Source organism: Gorilla gorilla, chromosome 9, assembly GCF_029281585.2.
Source record: "Gorilla gorilla gorilla isolate KB3781 chromosome 9, NHGRI_mGorGor1-v2.1_pri, whole genome shotgun sequence".
Lineage (NCBI taxonomy): Eukaryota > Metazoa > Chordata > Mammalia > Primates > Hominidae > Gorilla > Gorilla gorilla.
This window is the reverse complement of record NC_073233.2, coordinates 23,774,925-23,797,322: the sequence shown is the minus strand read 5'-3', so window position 1 is coordinate 23,797,322 and position 22,398 is coordinate 23,774,925. Positions and strand designations below refer to the sequence as shown.

At 53.1% G+C, this 22,398-nt stretch overlaps 1 protein-coding gene across 12 annotated transcripts in view; it reads left to right on the top strand.

Moving 5' to 3' along the window:
- The window catches only part of ABCC8 (ATP binding cassette subfamily C member 8), an 84,184-nt gene extending 61,841 nt beyond the window's left edge, over positions 1–22,343 (top strand). For 6 of the 12 annotated variants that reach the window (XM_031016116.3, XM_031016117.3, XM_004050764.5 and 3 more), the window contains exons 19-39: positions 707–805; positions 1,840–1,924; positions 2,573–2,653; positions 4,630–4,767; positions 6,753–6,878; positions 7,817–7,916; positions 8,143–8,384; positions 8,484–8,650; positions 9,710–9,779; positions 10,601–10,758; positions 12,507–12,599; positions 16,786–16,888; positions 17,429–17,542; positions 17,913–18,033; positions 18,180–18,310; positions 19,294–19,372; positions 19,506–19,614; positions 19,949–20,052; positions 20,829–20,962; positions 21,469–21,531; positions 22,100–22,343. In XM_031016116.3, coding sequence (XP_030871976.3) covers positions 707–805; positions 1,840–1,924; positions 2,573–2,653; positions 4,630–4,767; positions 6,753–6,878; positions 7,817–7,916; positions 8,143–8,384; positions 8,484–8,650; positions 9,710–9,779; positions 10,601–10,758; positions 12,507–12,599; positions 16,786–16,888; positions 17,429–17,542; positions 17,913–18,033; positions 18,180–18,310; positions 19,294–19,372; positions 19,506–19,614; positions 19,949–20,052; positions 20,829–20,962; positions 21,469–21,531; positions 22,100–22,237 — 2,455 coding nt within the window. In that variant the 3' untranslated portion in view covers positions 22,238–22,343. Of the gene's footprint in view, positions 1–706; positions 806–1,839; positions 1,925–2,572; positions 2,654–4,629; positions 4,768–6,716; positions 6,879–7,816; positions 7,917–8,142; positions 8,385–8,483; positions 8,651–9,709; positions 9,780–10,600; positions 10,759–12,506; positions 12,600–16,785; positions 16,889–17,428; positions 17,543–17,912; positions 18,034–18,179; positions 18,311–19,293; positions 19,373–19,505; positions 19,615–19,948; positions 20,053–20,749; positions 20,963–21,468; positions 21,532–22,099 lie in introns of those variants that run through there. The other 6 variants (XM_055355964.2, XM_055355961.2, XM_055355963.2 and 3 more) reach the window with 3 other exon arrangements.
- The last annotated feature ends 55 nt before the right edge of the window (positions 22,344–22,398 follow it).

The following is a 22,398-nucleotide window of genomic DNA, read 5'->3' as shown; positions in this document are numbered from 1 at the left end:
CGCGTCCTGGGAACATTGCCCCCCAGGGTCAACTCCCTCCAGGGTGCTCTCAGGCCCAAGGGAGCCACATCACCCTGCTGGGCAGCCCCCAGGCCCCAGCCCCAGTGTTGGGGGAGGCCAGGGAGGGCCCCTGTGCTCCACCAGGTGGCTTGGGAGCTGCTGCTGTTTCTGTGCATCCATTTACTCCCTTCACATAAGATCATTTTTATCTGGGATCTCTTTTTCTTTTTTCTTCAAAAACCACATCACTCAAAATGTGGCTTCCTTGGCTCTGCTTTAAAAAAAAAAAAAAAAAAAAAAAAGTTCTTCCATTTGGAGAATTACCTGCTGACTTCAAAGCCCAGTGGCTTGAGGGCTACCCAAAGAGGGAGGAAGCCAGAAGTTGAGTGTTCCCTTGGTTTGGTCACACTTCTGGGCTCCTCCCTGACTAAGGAACAACAGACTGCAGGGCTGGGGCAGGCTGGGGCAGGCTGGGTGTAGGGCAGGGAGGGGATGAGGTTCTGCTGCCCCAGTCAGTTGAGACCCAGACCTCTCAAACCTGCCTGGGGGAAGGCAAGGCCACCAGAGGCCACACTAAGCAGATTTCTACCAACTGCACCTCCCCATCCCCTTGCCTCCGTCTGAGCCATCAGCTTGACAACTGCCTCTGAGAACAAGCCCCTGAGAATGCCTCCCGCACCCCCTACTCCCGCCCTGCTTTTTCCAGGAAGAGAGGCCCCGTGGCCTATGCTTCGCAGAAACCATGGCTGCTAAATGCCACTGTGGAGGAGAACATCATCTTTGAGAGTCCCTTCAACAAACAACGGTAAAAGCCTGTCGGAGGGAGGCAGGATGGGGGAGGGGAGGAACTGTCTCTGGCCAGCCTGCCCCAGTTCCGGGCCCCTCCATCGATCACCCACACCCAGCCATCTCACTCCCCAGGCGCTTATCTGCACTCCAGCCTCTCCATATGGTGCACCTGGAGAGGGGCCAGGTGTGCCTGAGCATTGGGGCAATCCAGCTCCCGTAGGGGAGAGGGCAGGAGCGGAGGGAAGGGAGAGAGCCCCGCTGCCTTTTCTCTAGCTGGTGGGAGGACTAGCTAGCTCTCTCTGTGAGTCTTCATTCGCCTGGCTCCTGCACTATTTTCCCTCCAATGATAATAGTTAGGGCTAGCATCGACTGCGCTCTTACTACATACCAGGCACAGTGCCGAGCTCTTTGTACACGGAATTTCCTCTCCTGCTTACAACAACCTCAGTAGGTAGGTATTATTATTATTCCCACTCTACAGATGAAGAACCAAGTCTCAGAAAGGTCCCAAGGCCACCCAGCCAGTAAGTGACCAAAATGGGTCTCAAATCCAAAGCTGCCTAACACCTAAGTACATGTTTGTCACCAACATACTCTGATGCCTCCATGAACTCTGGCTGGCACCTGCCCAGGCTAAGAGCTGGCTGGGGAAGTATGAGAGGAACAGGCTGGGCAAATATTTGACCAGCCATCATCATTACTGCCTAAACCAACCAGCAGTGGTTTTCCCTGCAGTGCCCCAAGCACGGGTTCCGGCTGCAGCTTTTCCCACTGCACAGAGATCATGAGCGCCCTTTCATCACTTACTCTGCATATTTGTTCCCAACCAATTCCATCCTTCTAGTATTTAACCTGCCCAAACGCTGTGTGAAGTGCTGACCTCAGCTCTTTTCAAGCTCACACGGTGTTTGCTTGCACCCAAGCGGGAGGCCTATTAAAGCCATTGCTCACCCTGGGCACAGCTACCCAGAGACTAATGACCCTCTGCAAGTGCTCGGGCCAACTCTGACCAGGCTGACCAGCTGCATCCCCTGCCTCTACCCACGCCAGGTACAAGATGGTCATTGAAGCCTGCTCTCTGCAGCCAGACATCGACATCCTGCCCCATGGAGACCAGACCCAGATTGGGGAACGGGTTAGTAGCAGCCTCTGAGGGGTTATTTCAAAGCCAGGACCCCCCAACCTACCATGCCCTGAGACACTACTCAGGACAATGGGTAACTAGGAAATAGGAGACATTGAAGGCTGAAGAGTTGCCTGCAGTAAGGTCAAACATGTTGTTCTTGATGATGTCCTTTGACAGGTTTTCAGTCTTGCTTGGAGGGCAAGGTCAGCTTAGTGCCCTCCCAGGCTGGGGATCTTCTTCATTTGTGCCCCAGGTATACACTGAGAGCCCACACAGCACTGTGCTCAGCCTGGGGTTGTATTGTTCCTGTTCATCCTCCAGATGGGGTCCCCTCCACAAGCTTAGACGAATAGGATTCTCCTGTGACTGTCCTCCTTTTGTGTGATTTTAATCCCTGCTGCCTCTGTCTTTGTTTGTACTGGTCAGATGGTCCCTAGCACCTACACAATGAATCTTTAAAGACTTGGGGCTCATGCTGCCCTCTTCTGAATGAATTCAGTAAACACGTGCAAGTTCCTTCTCTATGCAAGGTGAGAAGCAGGCAAAGAAGTGGATAGAGCCAGGCCTCCATCCCAAAGAGCTCATAGTCCAGTAGGATACAGGACAGTGTCTCCTGAATGGCTGAGGGCATGATCTGTTCCTCCTCTTTGGTGACAGGGCATCAACCTGTCTGGTGGTCAACGCCAGCGAATCAGTGTGGCCCGAGCCCTCTACCAGCACGCCAACGTCGTCTTCTTGGTGAGTGCAAGTTCCCTTGGGGTCCTGGTCTCTGGCTGCCTCCCAGGCCTAACTGCCCACCTCCACCTCCCCGCAACCCCACCATCATCCAACAATCTCCCTCTCCAGGAGTAAATCCCTCCTGCCAGAGATATTGCCTTATCATCCTAGTGATAGGGAAACTGAGGCAGGCAAGGATAGCACAAATGACCCATTGAAGACTTCAAATTGAGCTCTGCAGTAGCCAATGAGGAGAGGCAATCTGTAGTTATAGGCTGCCTGTCTGTGGGACAGCCCAACCCCTCAACACTTATGCAGCCTGACTATAAGAATGGCTGATAACAGAATGTGTGCTGCCACTTCCCATCTCATGCCCAGTGCAGACATTGCTAATTGTTCACAGCATTATTTCCCATGGAACTTAACTCATCCTCAGAATCCTTCTCAACACAGCACTCCAGGTAACCACTAGCCATCAAACATGAGATAAAACTAGGCCGGGCGCGGTGGCTCACGCCTGTTATTCCAGCACTTTGGGAGGCTGAGGCAGGCGGATCACGAGGTCGGGAGATCGAGACCATCCTGGCTAACACGGTGAAACCCCAGCTCTACTAAAAATACAAAAAATTAGCCGGGCGTGGTGACAGGCGCCTGTAGTCCCAGCTACTCGGGAGGCTGAGGCAGGAGAATGGCGTGAACCCGGGAGGCGGAGGTTGCAGCGAGCAGAGATCACACCACTGCACTCCAGCCTGGGGACAAACCGAGACTTTGTCTCAAAAAAAAAAAAAAAAAAGAACTTATTTGCAATCCTTACACTACTTCATGTCAAGTTCTGTTGTGTCAGGTGCCTTGACTGACACTGAACAATTCTAAGACCCAGTCCTTGGCCTCAAAGATTTAGAATCTGATTAGGGAGACAGAGCTCACCCAGTTCAAGAGGCCCAGCCCAGTTCAAATCCAAACTGTGCGGCATAAACTATGAGGGGGCCTTGTCCAGGCAGACAACTGTGAGGGCTGGAGTAATCAGGGAGGGCTTCCTGGAGGAGAGCCTCAAAGGGAGAGTCAATTAAACAGAAGGAAAGAGGGAGGCCATTTGCACAGTGAGTTGGAAGAAGGAAGCTCAAGTCTCTGATTCCAGCTTTATTCCCTCCCCTCTTCCTACACCACACACACAAGCACTCCTTTACTAAAGACACTTCACAGTGGGAAGATTCATAGTCTCCGTTACCGTCTGACACACACACAGCGTTTTACAAAGCATTGGTGCATTCGCGATCTCTCATGAGATTTAAACAACCCTGCTAGAGAAAAGTGAGGTGGACATTTTATTTCAGTAAACGTTTATGAAGCGTCTACTCTGTGCCAGGCAAAGGCACAAGAAGTCTCAGTTCTTGGGAGTGCCATAATCAGGAATGGACAAACAATGATCAGGTCTGGCTTTGCGCCAGTGTCACGGGAATAGGGAGGAAGGAAGGGTAGGCGTGCGGGTCAGGACAGGATGCAGGAGGAACTGGTGCTTAGGTGAGCGAAGGATGGGTAGGAGTTCACAAGGCAGACAAAAGGCAGAACAGCGCTCCAGGCAGAGGAACAGCTCAGGAGAAGGCCCAGACAGCAGGCTTCCTGGGAACCTGGAATGCGGAGTGCTGGGAAAGCACAGATGAAGCATGAGTCTAGAAGGGAGAGCGAGAGGTTATAAAGCACCTGGAACACCAGCCCACAGGGTTTGACTTTAGAGATGATGGGGAGCCATTGAAGGTCCAGGAGTCAGGCAGTGAAGTGATTAGATCTGTTTGAGAGTGATATCTGACAACTGCCCCATTTTAAATGAGGTAACCAAGGCCCAGAGAGGTTGGGTGAGTTGTCCAAAGCCACACAGCTAACTAGCTTCAGTCCCTAGAGCAGAGTTGATAGAACTCTAATGGATTTTATACTCATTGTCACCCCTCCCCGCCATGCCTTTCCCTACCCTCTACTCTCCTCCTCTCCCTTCTGTCCAGGATGACCCCTTCTCAGCTCTGGATATCCATCTGAGTGACCACTTAATGCAGGCCGGCATCCTTGAGCTGCTCCGGGACGACAAGAGGACAGTGGTCTTAGTGACCCACAAGCTACAGTACCTGCCCCATGCAGACTGGGTGAGGGGGAACAAGGGGGTCAGGCTATAGGGGGCAGGGCTGGGGAGGCTGTCAGGCATCTTGGCAGGAACCTATCCGTTGTCTTGGTAGCAACTGCTGAGGGCCACAAAGCCTAAGAGAGCAGCACTGGATGGCTTTATGCATGCTGGGCATTTCAGGGAGACCCTGTACAGGCCAGGGGTTTGGTATCACCTAGACCCACAGACACTCCCCATCCTGGCCTGGGCCCCCCATGGTACACTCAAGGCTGGCACCAAGAAGTCTCAGGAATAATCAAGTGCTCACTTCTCACCTTCTGATTCCTGCCCTTTTGATGACCCATCCCCCCAGTCATGTGGAGTGCCCATTTGGATGGAAAAGCCATCTTCCCACCCTATGACCTTCCCGGGGTGGATGGATGCACCACCCCAGGAATCATATGGGAAATATGGAACCAAACAATAGCAGTAGTGATAGAAACTTCAGGCTGGGCGCAGTGGCTCACACCTGTAATCCCAGCACTTTGGGAGGCCAGGACAAGAGGATCACTTGAGCCCAGAAGTTTAAGGCTGCTGTGAACCATGATCATGCCACTGCACTCCACTGCAGCCTGGGTGACAGAGCCTTGTCTCTGAAAATTTGAAAAAGGAAAGAAAGAAAGAAAGAAACTTCAATATTATCAGTAGAGTCCAATGTTGTGAAACCCCTCATTAACTAAATTTCCATACTCTTCAGTAGGTAGAAAATAATTACTTTTTGATTCATTAGAAAGCACTTAATTTTTAAGATGGAGGTCATGTAACTTTTGAACTCTAGGTCTTGCCTACTCCTATATAAATTCTCCTCTAAACAACAGCCAAAATTGAGGCCCTCTCTGAGCTTCAGGCCAGTGCCAAATGTCTCTGCTTATTTTCCCCAAAATAAATCTTCCTTCCATGTATGACGAGACCCCCTCCAGTATAAAAAAGACCCAAAGAAAATCACCCAAAGAAAAAAGGCCCAAAGATAAGACCCAAAGACCTAAAGATTTAAATATATATACAGATACAGAAGGTTTGTTTCTGAGTTTCTGTAGTGACCTTGGCAATACCTTGTAGTTCATGACAATCCTGAGGAACACAGAAGTGCTGGGTTCCTTGAGGAATCAGTGACCAGGACTCTCGAGCCCCTTGAACCCCAGCATAGGGTGGGAGGGGGTGAGGGCAGCAGGGGTGGGTGTCTGAATTAATGTGAGGTCTACGTGATGGTGTCATCAAGTGTTCCAGATAAAAAGTTTTATTGAGCCGGGCACGGTGGCTAATGCCTGTAATCCCAGCACCTTGGGAGGCCAAGGCGGGTGGATTGCTTGAGCCCAGGAGTTCGAGACCAGCTTGGGGCAACATGGTGAAACCCTATAAAAAAAAAAATCAAAAAATTAGCCAGGTATGGTGGCGTGCACCTGTGGTCCCAGCTGCTCAGGAGGCTGAGGCAGGAGGATGGCTTGAGCCAGGAAGCAGAGATTGCAGTGAGCTGAGATGGTGCCATTGCACCCCAGCCTAGGCAACAGAGTGAGACCCTGTCTCAAAGAAAAAAAAGATTTATTGATTCCAAAGAGGCATGGCCACACACACTTAGACCAGCAGGTGCTTTGCTAAGCCCTGATGGAGGCTGCCAGACCCGCCGTCAAGAGGAGCTAAGGGTAGTGTACAATGAGCCCACTTAGTGTATGACGGCCGCTGCCGTGGGTGGAGTCCTTGTGAGTAACCAGCCAGCTTGAGCAGGATGCACTAATTTGCTCTGCAAACCCAGCCATTGAGAAATACGCCTCAGATGTACCGAACTCTAGGTCCTAGGAGTATGTTGGTTGGGGTAGGTTATCAATACCAGCCCACTTGCAGTGGATGAGCTGGAGGCCATTTGTAGTGAGGAAAGGGATGTGTCAACCTCCATCTCAGACTCAATTGAGGCATGTGACCACCATTCCTCCCCAGCCAGCCCCCAAACCAGGTTTGTTGCTGCCTTTCCAGATCATTGCCATGAAGGATGGCACCATCCAGAGGGAGGGTACCCTCAAGGACTTCCAGAGGTCTGAATGCCAGCTCTTTGAGCACTGGAAGACCCTCATGAACCGACAGGACCAAGAGCTGGAGAAGGTGGGTATGTCCAGGGGTGGCCAAGCAGCCACCCCTGGATGCAAAGGTTCTGCTAGAACCTGAACTCATAAAGGTCTTCCTGTCCTTACTGCCCCAGGAAGCCCCCTAAAGGGCAGATGTGGGAGCTGGGCATGAACTGGCTCCTACCAGAGGAGAGACAGTACCTGTGCCAGGTGCCCAGGGCAGAATCAGGTGGGCACCTTCGCCTTATCCTGAGGTAGTCAGATACTATTTAGTTGCAAAGTTTCAGAAAATCAACTCAAACTGGCAAAGAAAACTAAGCAAAGAAAACAAGAGGGAATTAAGGATTTATTGACCCATGAAACCAAAAAGTCCAGGTGTGTCATAGCTTTAAGTGTGCTGGATCCAGGTAGTCAGTGTCATCAGAAATCTGTTTCTCCCATCTCTTGGCTCTGCTCCCCTCAAATTGGCTCAGCTCCCCTCAAATTGGCTCCATTCTCATGGTATCAGCGAGGGCCACCAGCAGTCTTAGGTTTACATTCTCCCAGCTCAACAACTCTGCCAGAAAAAAAGTGCCTCTTTCCCCATAGTTCAGCAAAAGTCCCAGGGCTGAGTCTCATTGGTCCAGTTTGGTCATGTGCCCACCCCTGAACAAATCACTGTGGCCAGCGGTGTGGAATGTGAGGATTGGCCTGTCCTGGGTCATGTGCCACTTTGGGAGCCAGATCCACCTGAATCACAGAGACTAAAAACAGGGGAAGAGTGGTTCCCCACAGGGATATGGGGGTGCTATTATCTGATGAAGGGGAAGGACTAAATCCTGGCAAGATGAATGTGTGTCTGTCTGCCCCTCCCTCAGGCAGGGACAACGTAGAAATCTGACATTGGTCGTCACCAGAGTAGTTACCCCTTAACTTCCCCTTCCCCCACCAACCATATATCCTGAAGACATTGCCCAGGCCACATCTGTCTTTTAGGAGACTGTCACAGAGAGAAAAGCCACAGAGCCACCCCAGGGCCTATCTCGTGCCATGTCCTCGAGGGATGGCCTTCTGCAGGATGAGGAAGAGGAGGAAGGTACAGGCAATGGGACTGGGAGTGAAATTATGGCCTGAGGTCTGATCAGCCACAGAGAGGCTAAGGTTTGGGGTTCTGGGTGTGGTGCAGTAGTGTGCCTTTGATTAAATGGCTTCCCTCTGTGTGCCCCCGTTGTCCCCTCAGTAAGTGGGGATAAAATGCCCCCTGATTCACCCTCAGAGGGATGGAAATGTGTAGCCACAGAGTGGGTTCTTGCGGCCTGCAGAGGAGGCAGCTGAGAGCGAGGAGGATGACAACCTGTCGTCCGTGCTGCACCAGCGTGCTGAGATCCCATGGCGAGCCTGCGCCAAGTACCTGTCCTCCGCCGGCATCCTGCTTCTGTCGTTGCTGGTCTTCTCACAGCTGCTCAAGCACATGGTCCTGGTGGCCATCGACTACTGGCTGGCCAAGTGGACCGACAGCGCCCTGACCCTGACCCCTGCAGCCAGGAACTGCTCCCTCAGCCAGGTGTGACTGGCGGCCCATGGCAGAGGCTGGGAGTGGGGATGGGGGAAGGGCTGAGCCCATGGGCACCCCGGAACTCCAAATCACTCTCTGCCTGTGAAGGAGTGCACCCTCGATCAGACTGTCTACGCCATGGTGTTCACGGTGCTCTGCAGCCTGGGCATTGTGCTGTGCCTCGTCACGTCTGTCACTGTGGAGTGGACAGGGCTGAAGGTGGCCAAGAGACTGCACCGCAGCCTGCTAAACCGGATCATCCTAGCCCCCATGAGGTACCCGTCTCCCCTGGCCAGGCTGGGACTGTGAGCAAGTCACTGTTCTCTGAGCCTTAGTCTTCCCATCTATAAAATGGGGATATACAACCTGTCACAAGCTTGTGGGGGTGACTCAAGGAGACAGTGTGTGTAAAAGTGCCCTCCTTGTGCAAGAAGCAGGGGGAAACTGGCATTTACTGAGCCAGATACTGTGATAGGCGTTGTGTGTGGTTAGCTCATCTAATTGTCACCATGGCCCTTTAAAGTGAGCGTCTGCACGTCCAAGTAAAGATTGGTTTCTCCTCCCTAAGCAGGTGTAATTTGCCCATCCCCACCCATGAGTTCAGCTCCCTGCCCTCCCCTCCCTCTCTCTCCCTCAGCCAGCCTCAGGTTTTGACACTGGGGGAACAGGTAGCTGTTCTATTAATAATTTCCTGTAATGGGATGGATAAAAATCTCAAAGGCCACTTGATGTCAAAGAGGTTTAAAGTTGTCCCTGCCCAACTTGGTTGGCCAACTTGGTTTAAAAACACAACAGGCAAACAGATTTTCTGGCCCCTTGTCGAGGCTAGACCTCACTATCTAACTGCACTTTTTACTTTCCAGCCTCATGAGTTTTCTGTGGCCCACAGATATGGCCTCCAAGTTTATTTACTTTTACTCTCTATTTGCCCCAGCTCTGTAGTTCTGAAACTCCCTGGTTGGGGTTGGGCTGACTCTGGGTCAGCCGGCCGGCAGGCTGTCCCCAGGGCCCTGTTCCTCTTGGCAGGTTGTCCCTCTGGAGAGGACTCTGTGTCCCAGGAGGACAGCTGCTCAGTCAGGCCGAGCCGGCAGCTGAGAAAGGCGGCAGTGGTCGGATGGGCTTGAGAAACTGAAAGGCTAACGAAAGGCCAGCACCCCTTTGGGCAGCTGCAGGAATTCACGGGGATACAGGCCAGATGTCTACAAATTGGCAGAGGATGCCAGACCCATGAATGACTCCAGAGACACTTACATGAAATAAGTAACTATCTCATTCAGTAAACAGGAACTAAATCAATGGACAAATGAGTAACTCTTCTTCTGGCCGCCTCTTAGGTTTTTTGAGACCACGCCCCTTGGGAGCATCCTGAACAGATTTTCATCCGACTGTAACACCATCGACCAGGTACAGAGGACCATGCCACACTATCCCCCCTTCCAGAGACACCTCGGACCCCTGGGGGCTTCTCCTGTCTGAGGCTAGGTTCCCCAGATCAGGTGATCACAGCCCTCTGGGAGGAAGCCAGTGTCCCTGATCCGATTATAATGCTGCTTCAGGGCTGGGGCCTCCCTCGTGGGAGCCTCACAGTAAGGCTGAGGGAAACCAGATCCCTTTAGCTTCCACCTGAGATCCCACTGGCTTTCTCTAGTAAAGTTTCAGCATATTCTGAACCAAGGTGGCTGATTGTATGAATATTCATTTTGATTCAGCCTGTGTTCTTTATTTACCATTGTACCAGATGGTGTGAAAACAAAATCTTGATTCCTACCTCAGGGAGTTTACCTTGTAGCTGGAGAGATGAGATAGTGCCTATAATAAAGGGAGAGCAAGGCCGGGCTCAGTGGCTCACTCCTGTAACCCCAGCACTTTGGGAGGCGGAGGCAGGCGGATCACTTGAGGCCAGGTGTTCAAGACCAGCCTGATGGCCAACATGATGAAACCCCTTCTCTATTAAAAATACAAAAATTAGCCAGGTGTGGTGGCAGGTGCCTGTAATCCCAACTACTTGGGAAGCTGAGGCAGGAGAATCATTTGAACCCAAGAGGCAGAGGCTGCCATGAACCGAGATTACGCTGCTGCACTCAAGTCTGGGCAACAGTGAGACTCAGTCTCAAAAAAAATAAAGGATCAAAAAATAAAGTGAGAGCAAAACATGGTGGCCAGTAGCACTCTAAACACAGTCAATACCAGAATTTACCTCACTCTCTCCCCCTCGTCTCCCTCAGCACATCCCATCCACACTGGAGTGCCTGAGCCGCTCCACCCTGCTCTGTGTCTCAGCCCTGGCCGTCATCTCCTATGTCACACCTGTGTTCCTCGTGGCCCTCTTGCCCCTGGCCATCGTGTGCTACTTCATCCAGAAGTACTTCCGGGTGGCGTCCAGGTGATGGCCTCAGGGGTGAGGGGTGGGAGGTGCTTTGCAATGTGCAGTTTGGTGTACTTGCTAGACTCATCGTTATGAGAGTAATAGGGTCATGTTCCCTGCAAAAAATAAAAATAAAAAACAGAAATGAAGGAAATAGAAATATCCACATCTTATTCCACCGCCCTAATATAATAGTCTGCCAACACACGCACACACTGAGGTTGACATCTGAATTATTTCCTTGGGCGATATGGCCAGGACTGGAATTGCTAGGTCATGATAAATGCACATTTTATGCCCTTCATTCATTTTGCCAACATGCTTCCCAGGAGGGTTGCATCATTCTAGTGGTCAGGCTGATTGCTGATGCATGAAATCGGAGGGCACCTGATTCAAGCAGTGTTATGATAACACCTCCCAGCCCATGTGAGTCCAGAGTGTAGCTGTAAGCCTTGACTTGAGGGAGCCTCTCACAGCCATTCTCATGGATCACATTTGCCCTCATGAGCTTTGGATCCATGCACGCCTCTTTCCTCCTCAAAATTTTCTAAGAATGTTCTCTAGGGAGTTCTTTCTGGGAGTGATTCTGCTAAACTCATAGATTCAAAGAATTGTAGGAAAAAATTTAAAGAACGTCTAGGCCAGTGTTTCTCAAACTGCCAATTACAGCCCATCAGTGGGTCATGAAATCAATATCATGGATCACAACCAGCATTTTTTTAAAAATGAAAAAAACATCAGACTGTATTCATAGAGTAAAGCAAGCTTTGCTTCATGAAACCTTTGTTTTGGTCATGTAGGTGTGTGAGTACTGATTTGTGAGATAAAATATATTTCTGACTGCAGGTTGTGGTCAGAAAGGTTAAGTACCTTTCCCAAGTGCACATAGTTGGCTAGAAACTAGAGTTGAGATACTTATTAGCAATAATAAAATTTAGATGCATTTTGGACGCAATTACCTGCCCCAAAGGATCAACATTTGTATAAATGGCTTTTTGCTTGGATGATCCAGAATGGCCCGACACCCACACGAACAACATAGCTTTTTGACACTCAGAAAATTCAAAGTGCTGCACAAGCTGTTCTACAAAGTTCATTTCTTCTGCCAGAGAAACAGCCCAGTCTCTGTGGCACCCAGTCTGACCCTGGAGATGGTTTATCAGGGAAATCAACTTCCTGCATCCCAAACTGGCCTCCCTGGCACTGATGTGCTTGTCGAGGTGCAGCTTTGGGGAGCAGGAGGCAATTCTGTTGCCATGGAAACCTCTGGCCTTACCCCGAGATGAAACCTATCATTTCAGCACATCACTGGCCAGGGTCTAAAGAGCTCCTTGATGGGGTAAGCGGAAGACGGGGTTGAGCGCTTTGAGTTTGGTCTTCTGTTCCTTTGGCCAGCTGTCTCAAGGTTCAGATTGTTCACCTGTAAAATGGAACTAGCACTGCCTGCCCAGCCTTAGCTCAGCTCCAGGCTGTGCAGCAGAAGTACAGGGACAGATGGCGACCTGGTGTCGACAATGCCCAGGACAGCAGTGACTGTGCCCCACGTCAGGCTGTGTCTAAGCATTGTACATAAACGATCTCATTCAGTGCTCACAAAAGCTCAATGGGCTGGTGGCATTGTCTTCCCCCTTCACGGGGTAAGAAGCTGAGGCCTAGAGAGGTAAGGCCATTCACCCACACAGCGGTAGCAGGTGGAGCTAGGCTTCAGGCCCAGGCCGAGCCCTGAGCCTGCCCTCTTAACTGTTCCACTCTGTTCCCCGCCACAGGGACCTGCAGCAGCTGGATGACACCACCCAGCTTCCACTTCTCTCACACTTTGCCGAAACCGTGGAAGGGCTCACCACCATCCGGGCCTTCAGGTACGAGTCCACATTCCCCCAAGGTAGGAGTGGAACAGGGGTGGGGCCGGGGGGCACAGGCCATGAGATTTGATTCTCAGGACTCCACTTGGGAAGGCCAAGGACACATTCTCTCTCAAGCTGCCTCAGGCCCCAAGGCCCAAGGGATATCCACCAGCAGGGACAGGCCAGGTGGGCTCCCACTGAATGTTCTAGAGAGGAAAATTCCAGCTCTGTAGACAAGCCCAGGACCTCTGTGAGGCAGAGCATGAAAAGAGACAAAGCTGGGACAAGTCTTCATGTATCAACGCTAGAAAGGGCCTTAGGTGCGGGCCACCCTAAGCCCTTCTTTTATTAAGGAGCCCCTGTGTGCCAAACACTATGCTGAGTACTGTACAGGCCAATCCCACTCATTCTGCACTGCAACCCTCGGTGCTGAGAATGGTCATTTCCATTGCACAGACAAGGAAACTGAGGCGCAGAGATGTTCTATACCCTCTCTGTGTAAGGTGCCACAAAGCCCAGACTTGAACCTATTTGTTCATGCAACAAACATTGACTAAGCCCCGACTATGTGCTAAGCCCCATGCCAGGCACTAAAAAGATGAGTCAAATAAGCCGCTGCCCTGCAGGCATTTACAGCCCAGACTTTGAGCAGGCCAGGATAAATCCATGTGACAAGTATTCTGAAAAAAGCAGATTCAAGGGCTGTGGGAGCATAGAAGAGAGACAGTCCGGGAAGGTTTTTGTACCAGAGGTGTCATCAGAACTAGGACTCAAAGGAGGGGCAGGAGTTCACCAGGCTGAGGAATTCCTGAAAACTTCAGTGCCCCTGCCATCGTCTCACTACCCTGAGTGGTGATGTTGGGGTGGACAGGAGCATCTGAGGCTGCCTGGGGAATGAGGGAAGCTGTTGTTTCCCACTCCCCAAGAGTTTGTCTGATCTCCAGAGGCATCTCTCTTCCAGTCAGGCAGGCCAGAGACCCCTGACACACATAGTTGGGCTCTTTTCTCATCTTCACCCAGAGAGTGATAATAGGTTATTTTTAGGGTGGCACAGCTGCACGAAGTATGACAGTAACCATGAGACACTAAGCACTGTGTCCAGGAGTAACCATAGGGCACAAGGACCAGCCAAGGGCCAGAGAGGCTTACATCTCCTCCCCCAACCCCTGAAGTCCAGCTTCAGCCCTGGAGAGGTACCCAGGCCCCTCTGCCCACCCTGGAGCACCTAGGGCCAGTGGAAATCCACCTCTTAGGGATCTTGTCTAAGTAAAGAGCTTTGCTCTGCCCTGGCCTTGGCGCTGCTCCCTGGACATCCCTTGCCCCTGGACAAGCCTGTGCTGTGCCTTCCACAAGGAAGCTTGCTGGGGACTGGATTATGACTCTAGAGTCTCCTCCCAGCCTCCTCTTCTCAAGCCTGAACTTCTCCCGTTCCTTCAACTTCCAGGTCCCTCGACATTACTGAGCCTAGCCTTTGCTCTAAGTTTTGGTGATTTCCCTCTCAATTGGTGTCTCAGAGGGCCCTGGGGTAGAGAGATGGTGACTCTTCTAGAGTGGGCCACAGCCCCTTGTGTGCAGATCCCAGCTTCCTGTAAGCAGCCTCAAATCAGGCCAAACCTGCGGTCAGCCAGAGCCACTGCTACCCAGTGAGGTCTTCCACACCCTACTGACACGGTGAATGATTTTTAAATTTGAATGAAAGGCTTTTTAATCAACCCCATACACATTTAATGCATTGGCTTTAACCCAGCAGCCTGTTGAGAGCTATTAGCATTTATTGATTGCCCACTTACTGCATGCCAGGCACCGTGCTAAGTGTTGTATGTGCATTATTACATTTAATCCTCACAAGGACCCCATAACATAGGTACGAATCGCCACATTCTCCAGATGCAGAAGCGAGACCCAGAGAGGCTGGGTAATCAATCCAAGGTCACACAGACTGCGGGGGCTGGCGCTGAGCTTGGAACCCAGGTTTGCCTGACCTTCTGGGCTTTCCTAAGAGATCTTATTTTTTCCCACAAGAGTTTCAAGAGTGCCCAGCACTGGGCTCAGTGGCGGGCTCAGAGGTTGTTTTCGTTCATGTAGGAACTATCACTTCCCCATTTTTTTCATGAGAAAACTGAGTCTCAATCCTGATACACAGCCAGGAAGTTGTGATGTTCAGGCTCCAACCTGGGTTTACATGGCTCCGAGGCTGGGGCTCTTTTCTAGTCCTCAGACACACTGTCGCACGCCTGTGGCAGAAGCTCCCATCTCACACTTGCCGACCCTCAACTCACACAGTCCTGAGACCCACATACGCTGAGCGCCTCACACTTCTATAATGCGCACATGCCCTGATGCACACACATCTTCAACACGCACTTACTCTACCCTTCAGGCATGGTTTCACACTCACTGCAGACACGTCACCCTCCCACACATCTCCACCCTGGGGGTGTGCAGTAGCATGCTCTCTCCCACCTCAGAACCTCCCTTCAGTCCCCTCAGACACATGCCCTCTCTCCGCCCAGAGACAATCAAAGCTGAACTAACACCTTCCAGGGTGAAAAGCAAATGCCCAGTAAGGTACGTCTTGGGTGCCTCCGTGTCCCCTGAGTTTGGTCCTATCAAACCAGCGATGATGAGGCAGCTTTTCTTTCGTTCCTTCCTCCATCATCAAACAAGTGCTCCTGCATCTCCTCTGGGCCGGGCCTACATCAGCAAGGTCTGAGGGAAGCGGCCAATGAGAGTGATGACGGCAGCCCAGGTTGATCAGAGAAAGGAGGCAGGTCCATGCGCAGTAACTCGGGGAAAACATGATGAGGACCTAAGGATGAGAAAGAAGCCTCCAGAGTTCCCTGTGCAGAGAGATTCCATCAATTTCAGAGGGTTAGGGGAGTGCCATGCATTCATCCAACAAATATTTATTGATAGTGCCAGGTGCTGGGGTATACTGGTGAATAAAACATCTTCATGGAATTTGCAGTCTCTTGAGGGAGATGATTATAAATAGCTAGAGAAATGCATGTACAGCAGATACTGTGGAGCAAACAGGTTGCAGACAATAATAGGGGAAACCTACTTTATAGTAAGTTAGTAGCCAGGAAGAGCCTCTCTGAGGAGGCAGCATTTAAGGTAAGCCCTGAAGGTTGAGTTGAGCCAGCCTTATGAAGAGCAAGGGCAAAAGCCTTCCAGGAAAAGGGAATAGTGTGTGCAAAGGCCCTGGGGTAGGGAAGACTTTAGTATTGTCACAGAGCTTTTAAAAAGCTGAGTGGCTGCAGCATAGTGTGTGGGGTGTTTGTGGCAGGAATTAGGTTGGCAGGAGGGGGTTCTTCATCCTATAAGCAGTGGAAGGTCATTAATATTCTTTTTTTTTTTTTTTTTTTTTGAGGCAGAATCTCACTTTGTCACCCAGGCTGGAGTGCAGTGAGGTGATCTTGGCTCACTGCAACCTCCACCTCCCGGGTTCAAGCGATTCTCCTGCCTCCCTCAACCTCCCAAGTAGCTGGGATTATAGGTGTGCACCACCACGCCCAGCTAGTTTTTGTATTATTAGTAGAGACAGAATTTCACCATGTTGGCCAGGCTGGTCTTGAACTCTTGACCTCAGGTGATCTGCCCGCCTCAGCCTCCCAAAGTGCTGGGATTACAGGGGTGAGTCACCGCATCCGGCCGGAGATCATTAATATTCTAAACAGTGGGGGAGAGGACACAGTTTGCGATTTAGGTAGATTAAGCCAGCCACTGTGTGGAGCATGGACTGTAGGGAGACAGCAGGTAGACGTATTCAGGAAGCTGATGCAGTAGTCCAGGTGAGAGTTTGTGGTGAGCAGGAAGCAGGATAGAGGGGGAGGGAGGCAAGGACTCTTTTAGAGATAGACATAAGAGGACTTGCCAAGGGGCTGCATGTGAATCCAGGTGATTCCTGGGTGAGAAACTGGGTAAAGGGAGGTGCCCCTTATTATAATGGGAAAGACCTAGAGAAAATGGGTCTTGGGGTGAAAACAAGAGTTTGGAGGAGGTGGGGATTCTGGACAGGTTTGAATAAGGAGAAAGGAGTGAGGTGGACATTCCAGAGAGGGATAGCTTACATGAAGTGGCCACGGTGGCATGTCTGGGGACTGGAGAGGCCCTGGAGGCTCCCTCTGCAGGTAGGGAGACTCCTAGGAGCTATGTGGACCAACACTGTTCCCTTAGGAGTTTCTCATCCTCCCTCCAGGTATGAGGCCCGGTTCCAGCAGAAGCTTCTCGAATACACAGACTCCAACAACATTGCTTCCCTCTTCCTCACAGCTGCCAACAGATGGCTGGAAGTCCGAATGGCAAGTGCTATTCCCCCCACCCTGGCCTCTGATAGGAGGGTGGGGCCAGAGCAAGAGCACACAGGGACCTGGGGATGAAAGAGAGGATAGGATACCAGATCGTGTGGACACCAAGCCTTCCTGCTTCCCCCAGCCCTGGTGGTCCTCCTAGTGTCTAGCCTGCGCTCCTTTTCCCCATATCACTGCCTGGAGGCTTGTGTATCTGAGGTGTGTGCCAGTGGCAAGAATAGTTGTGGTGAATGTGTATCTGCAGTGGGTCATATGACACCCACATTGTGTGTGTTTGTGGGCCAGCTGAGGTGTGCATGTTAAAGGGTGTGCAGGGGCTAGGGGGTAGGGGAGCATGAGCTTGTGGGACATGTTGGCTCCTGGGGCTCCAGCCTTCGCAGCCCTTGTGTGTGTCTGGTGATGTGTGCGTGAGTTGCAGGGCTGGAGTGGAGGCCTGGCTGAGCTGCTCTCTGTCCCGAAAAGGAGTGAGGTAGAACAGGGGCCTGTGGCTCTAACCCCTGAGCGCCCAGGTCAGCTCCTCTCCCTCCCCAGGAGTACATCGGTGCATGTGTGGTGCTCATCGCAGCGGTGACCTCCATCTCCAACTCCCTGCACAGGGAGCTCTCTGCTGGCCTGGTGGGCCTGGGCCTCACCTACGCCCTAATGGTGAGCGGCAGTGGGCTAGGGCAGAGGAGGGGTCAGACACCAGCACTCCCGGAGCACCTTCCTCACTGGAGACATGAGACACTCCCAGGCCTTACCCCAAGTTCATTTGCATCTGATGCCAGAGGGACAGTGTGGGCAGGAAGGCTGACCAGCAGGCCCCAGGGCCCAGGCCCCAGACAGGTGGAGGTTGGGGAGCCACGTGACTGATGCTCCCTGTGCCTCCAGGGAGGGCTGCTCTGAGCAGGCAGTGGATGGCAGCAAAAGGAATCTGGGGCCCTGGCCCCTCTCCAGCCTTAAGAAGAGCCATTCTGGTGGCTGAGGACAGAACTAAGCGACCATGGAGTGTGCACCACTGGCTTGCTCCCCACAGGTCTCCAACTACCTCAACTGGATGGTGAGGAACCTGGCAGACATGGAGCTCCAGCTGGGGGCTGTGAAGCGCATCCATGGGCTCCTGAAAACCGAGGCAGAGAGCTACGAGGGGCTCCTGGGTGAGAGGCTCAGGGAGAGGGGTGGGGAAGAGTCCAAGGAGGAGCGTGTCTGGGTTGGGGGCCACAAGGGAGCCTGGGGATGGGGTGGCACTTTTGGATACTAGCTGTGGCCCATGCCTGGTGGCTGAGCCCAGCCCGGCCCCCAGCACCATCGCTGATCCCAAAGAACTGGCCAGACCAAGGGAAGATCCAGATCCAGAACCTGAGCGTGCGCTATGACAGCTCCCTGAAGCCGGTGCTGAAGCACGTCAACGCCCTCATCTCCCCTGGACAGAAGGTCAGAGCACGGGCCCAACCCAATGCTACAGGACAGGCGTGAGCAGGGGATGGGGCATGCACGGAGCTGGACGGCTTCGCAGTCACCTCGTGGCCCTCCAGGGCCGAGGCCTCTCACTATTCAGACATCGAAGTCCCCTGCCCTGGGCCTGTGGGGGCCCATCTTTCCTCTCCTTCTATTGCCTTCCCCCAGTACTGCCCTCAGGCCTTGTCTTCTCACTCATCCACCAAGGAGACCGACACTCTGGACTCCCCCAGCTTACACGGGCTTTGTCAGAGCCTCCCACTCTGCGAATGGTCAGGGGCTTTCCCTAGGGCACTGCCCCGAGCTTCAGGGCAGGGACCTGGGGGCAGACAGCGAGGCCACCCTTGTACTGGGGGTGAGCCCCTGCCTATGGCCCTGGCCCAGCTCTCCTCTCGTTTCCCCCTCTGTCTCTTTGTCTCTGTCTGGCTTTGCTGTGGCTGTCCATGTCATTCTCTGACCTTGGGATATACCTCTGTCCCTGCCTCTCTCATCCTTCTATGTCACTATCTGTCTCCATGTTGTAATTTCTGTTGGTACCCAAGTGCCAGGAAGCAACGGGATCAGAGGTGGCTCCATTGTAGGGCGGGGCACACAGACACATCCATGCATACCACTCTCAGCTGCCCCTGTGTCCTCCTGCCACACCCATGCCCATAAAGACACACCACTGCCCCCCAGCTCTCCTTCAGCCAAGTACCCGGCACACCCAGACCCACACCAAGGCCCAGGCAAATGGACATCCATGCCCGCACTTGCGTGCCGGTCCCTGTGTGAGCCCTCTCTGGACCCACTGCAGGAAACAAGCCCAAACCTGTGGTGTCGAAAGAGAAACTGGTCAGAAAACCAGGCCAAAAAGATACCCTGTGACCTCCCACACCTGCACACACACCCAGAGCTAGCATAGAGGCTACTCCCAGCAGCCCGAGTCCCAGCGGCAGTGCCTGCTTCTCTCTTTCCAGATCGGGATCTGCGGCCGCACCGGCAGTGGGAAGTCCTCCTTCTCTCTTGCCTTCTTCCGCATGGTGGACACGTTCGAAGGTGAGTTGTAAGGCGGGCACCCCATGTGTACCCACAGCCACCAGATGAGGCCTCAGCCCTGGCACGTGGTCAGACATGACAGGAGGCCCAGCAGTCACCGCCTTCCCCTGCACCCTCACTGGGACCCATGCAGGGCACATCATCATTGATGGCATTGACATCGCCAAACTGCCGCTGCACACCCTGCGCTCACGCCTCTCCATCATCCTGCAGGACCCCGTCCTCTTCAGCGGCACCATCCGGTGAGCCCCACCACCCCTCAGGCCCACCCAGCCCCAGGCCGGCTCAGTTCCATCAGATCTGGAGCACAAAGAGGAGGGGGTTGGGGGAGACCAGGATCCCAGAGGTGTTTCCTGCTCGTGCCCTTCTCCATCCCATCAGGCCCAGGCAGCCTCTGGAAGGGGATCCCCCACCCATGGGTCTAAGATGCTGTCCCCCACCCACTACCACCACCTCGGTGCTTCTCCCAGCCAGACCTCCAACTCAGTCCACTCTTGCTCACTGCCCTCTTTGCCGCCTGGGGATGCAGGCAGGACCCTGCTCCCTCCCTACTGGGGCTTTCTGTGCCACTTCCAGATTTAACCTGGACCCTGAGAGGAAGTGCTCAGATAGCACACTGTGGGAGGCCCTGGAAATCGCCCAGCTGAAGCTGGTGGTGAAGGCACTGCCAGGAGGCCTCGGTAACTACTCCTGGCTATGCAGCTGGGTTGGTTGGGCACTCAAGGACCCTGTAAGGATGGCAGACAGAAGCCCGTGTCTCAGGTTTGCCCCAAGTTTGGAGTCTGAAGCCTGGCAGGACCATTTAGTCCTACTTCTCACTATACGGGGGCCCAGAGAGGTCAGGTGTCTTGCCCCAGGTCACACAACTGGTCAGTTCAGGGTCTGGCTCTTCCTGCAGGGTACAGCGGGTACAGTCAGGGATCCTTGTGAGACAGAGATTGCGAGTCCCCCATGCCAAGGGGGCATCTTCAGCCCTGCCCTGCCCCATCCACCTGCATGCCCAGTTCTGCCTTAGGGGAGGAGAAGATGGACTGGGCAATCATAGACACAGGTCACTCATCAAGGCCACCGGTGATTGGCAAAGCCTTGGTATATTTGCTGCAGCTCCTGGAGCATTGGGGGTGGCCAAGCCTTGGTTTCAATGAATCACGCTCCCAAGGCCCACACTACATACACACTCAGTGCACCCCTCAGTGCGCACGCCCCCTCCCAGAACTGCCCAGGGCCACAGCAGCACACACCTCCAGGGGTGCCCTTCTCGTTGCAGTCCTTGCAGACGGCCTCCACATTGTTGTGTCATGTGCACCAGCCCTGCACACGCCTGTGCTCTTGGACACACACCCACCTATTTGCCCCCATACACACATTTTCCAACAGCCCCGCAAGCCATCCCATCTGCTCCACTCACAGCACAAGATTAACTCAGTCCTACTTCATCTCCCCGGGCTGTCTTCAGATGCCATCATCACAGAAGGCGGGGAGAATTTCAGCCAGGGACAGAGGCAGCTGTTCTGCCTGGCTCGGGCCTTCGTGAGGAAGACCAGCATCTTCATCATGGACGAGGCCACGGCTTCCATTGACATGGCCACGGTTGGTCCTGGGCACCTCCATGGGACCACGGTCTTGGAAAGGGTTTAGTGGGATGCTAGGGAGAAATTTGCACGAAGTAGTCCTGAGTCTCAAGTTGCCTTTAACATCAAATGCTATGTGTTGCAGAAAATGAAAAGAGCTGGGGGGACCCTGACTCTGTCTAGTCTTAGGGAATGTTACACACACACACGCACACACAAAAACACTATGCAAACACACACATAAGCTGCACACACAGACCCACACAGACTTCACACTGTCACCTATCACAACAGCACACACACAGCCACAACCACAACCTACATACACACACAGAGCTGAGCTCCCAACAGGCTGAGTCCAGTCCCTGAGTGCTGAGAACCTGTTCAGTCCTGTGGGGTGGGGGTGGGACTAGGATCGGGGTCAGATGGGAGCTGAGCCACAGACCTGGGCTCCACATCCCCCAAGCCAGGCCAGACCCCATCCACTGGGCAGGTGAGCCAACAGCTGTTGCCCCCACTTGGCAGGAAAACATCCTCCAAAAGGTGGTGATGACAGCCTTCGCAGACCGCACTGTGGTCACCATCGCGGTAAGGGGCCCATTGATGGGGTGCAGAGGGACACCCAGGGACAGGACTGGCCTCTTGTGGCTGTCATCAGTGCACAGCCCCTGGGCTTGCCTGGTCCCAGTAATCAAGAAAGAACCCTGAAGCAGGCAGTTCAGGGCAAGGGGTCTGGAGGGCATGCAGGGAGCCTGGGTTGCAGGATTTGGGGTGGGGGGTTTTGCCCCTGTGCTTCCCTCAGACCTCCCCTCTCCTTCTCCAGGTTCCAAGGCCTGCCCCTGTCCCAAGGCCTTGTATGTTAGGCTGGCGTTACTTCTCCATAGGAAGTGGGGGAGGGGTTGTGGAGGGTCTCTGAGCCTTGAAGCCTGGAGGTGGGGTAGAGTTGAGACTTGGAGAGGAGAGAAGGGTGGTATTAGCAGACGGAGAGCTTGTAGTCACATCCACCCCAGGAAAGTGCAGTCCCCACAGTGACAGGACATTCTGGCCACATGCCTCATCCTCCTCCTCCAAGCTGCAGGAGGGCCACCCTCAGCTGTGGCCCCCACTGCGGGTGGTGTTCCCACCATCCTGACCTGCCCCCTCCTGCCCTGCCCAGCATCGAGTGCACACCATCCTGAGTGCAGACCTGGTGATCGTCCTGAAGCGGGGTGCCATCCTTGAGTTCGATAAGCCAGAGAAGCTGCTCAGCCGGAAGGACAGCGTCTTCGCCTCCTTCGTCCGTGCAGACAAGTGACCTGCCAGAGCCCAAGTGCCATCCCACACTCGGACCCTGCCCATACCCCTGTCTGGGTTTTCTAACTGTAAATCACTTGTAAATAAATAGATTTGATTATTTCCTACTAGAGGCCCTAAGTCTGGTGGGCAGGGGCTGGCGGTGGATGGTGGGTTCAGTAG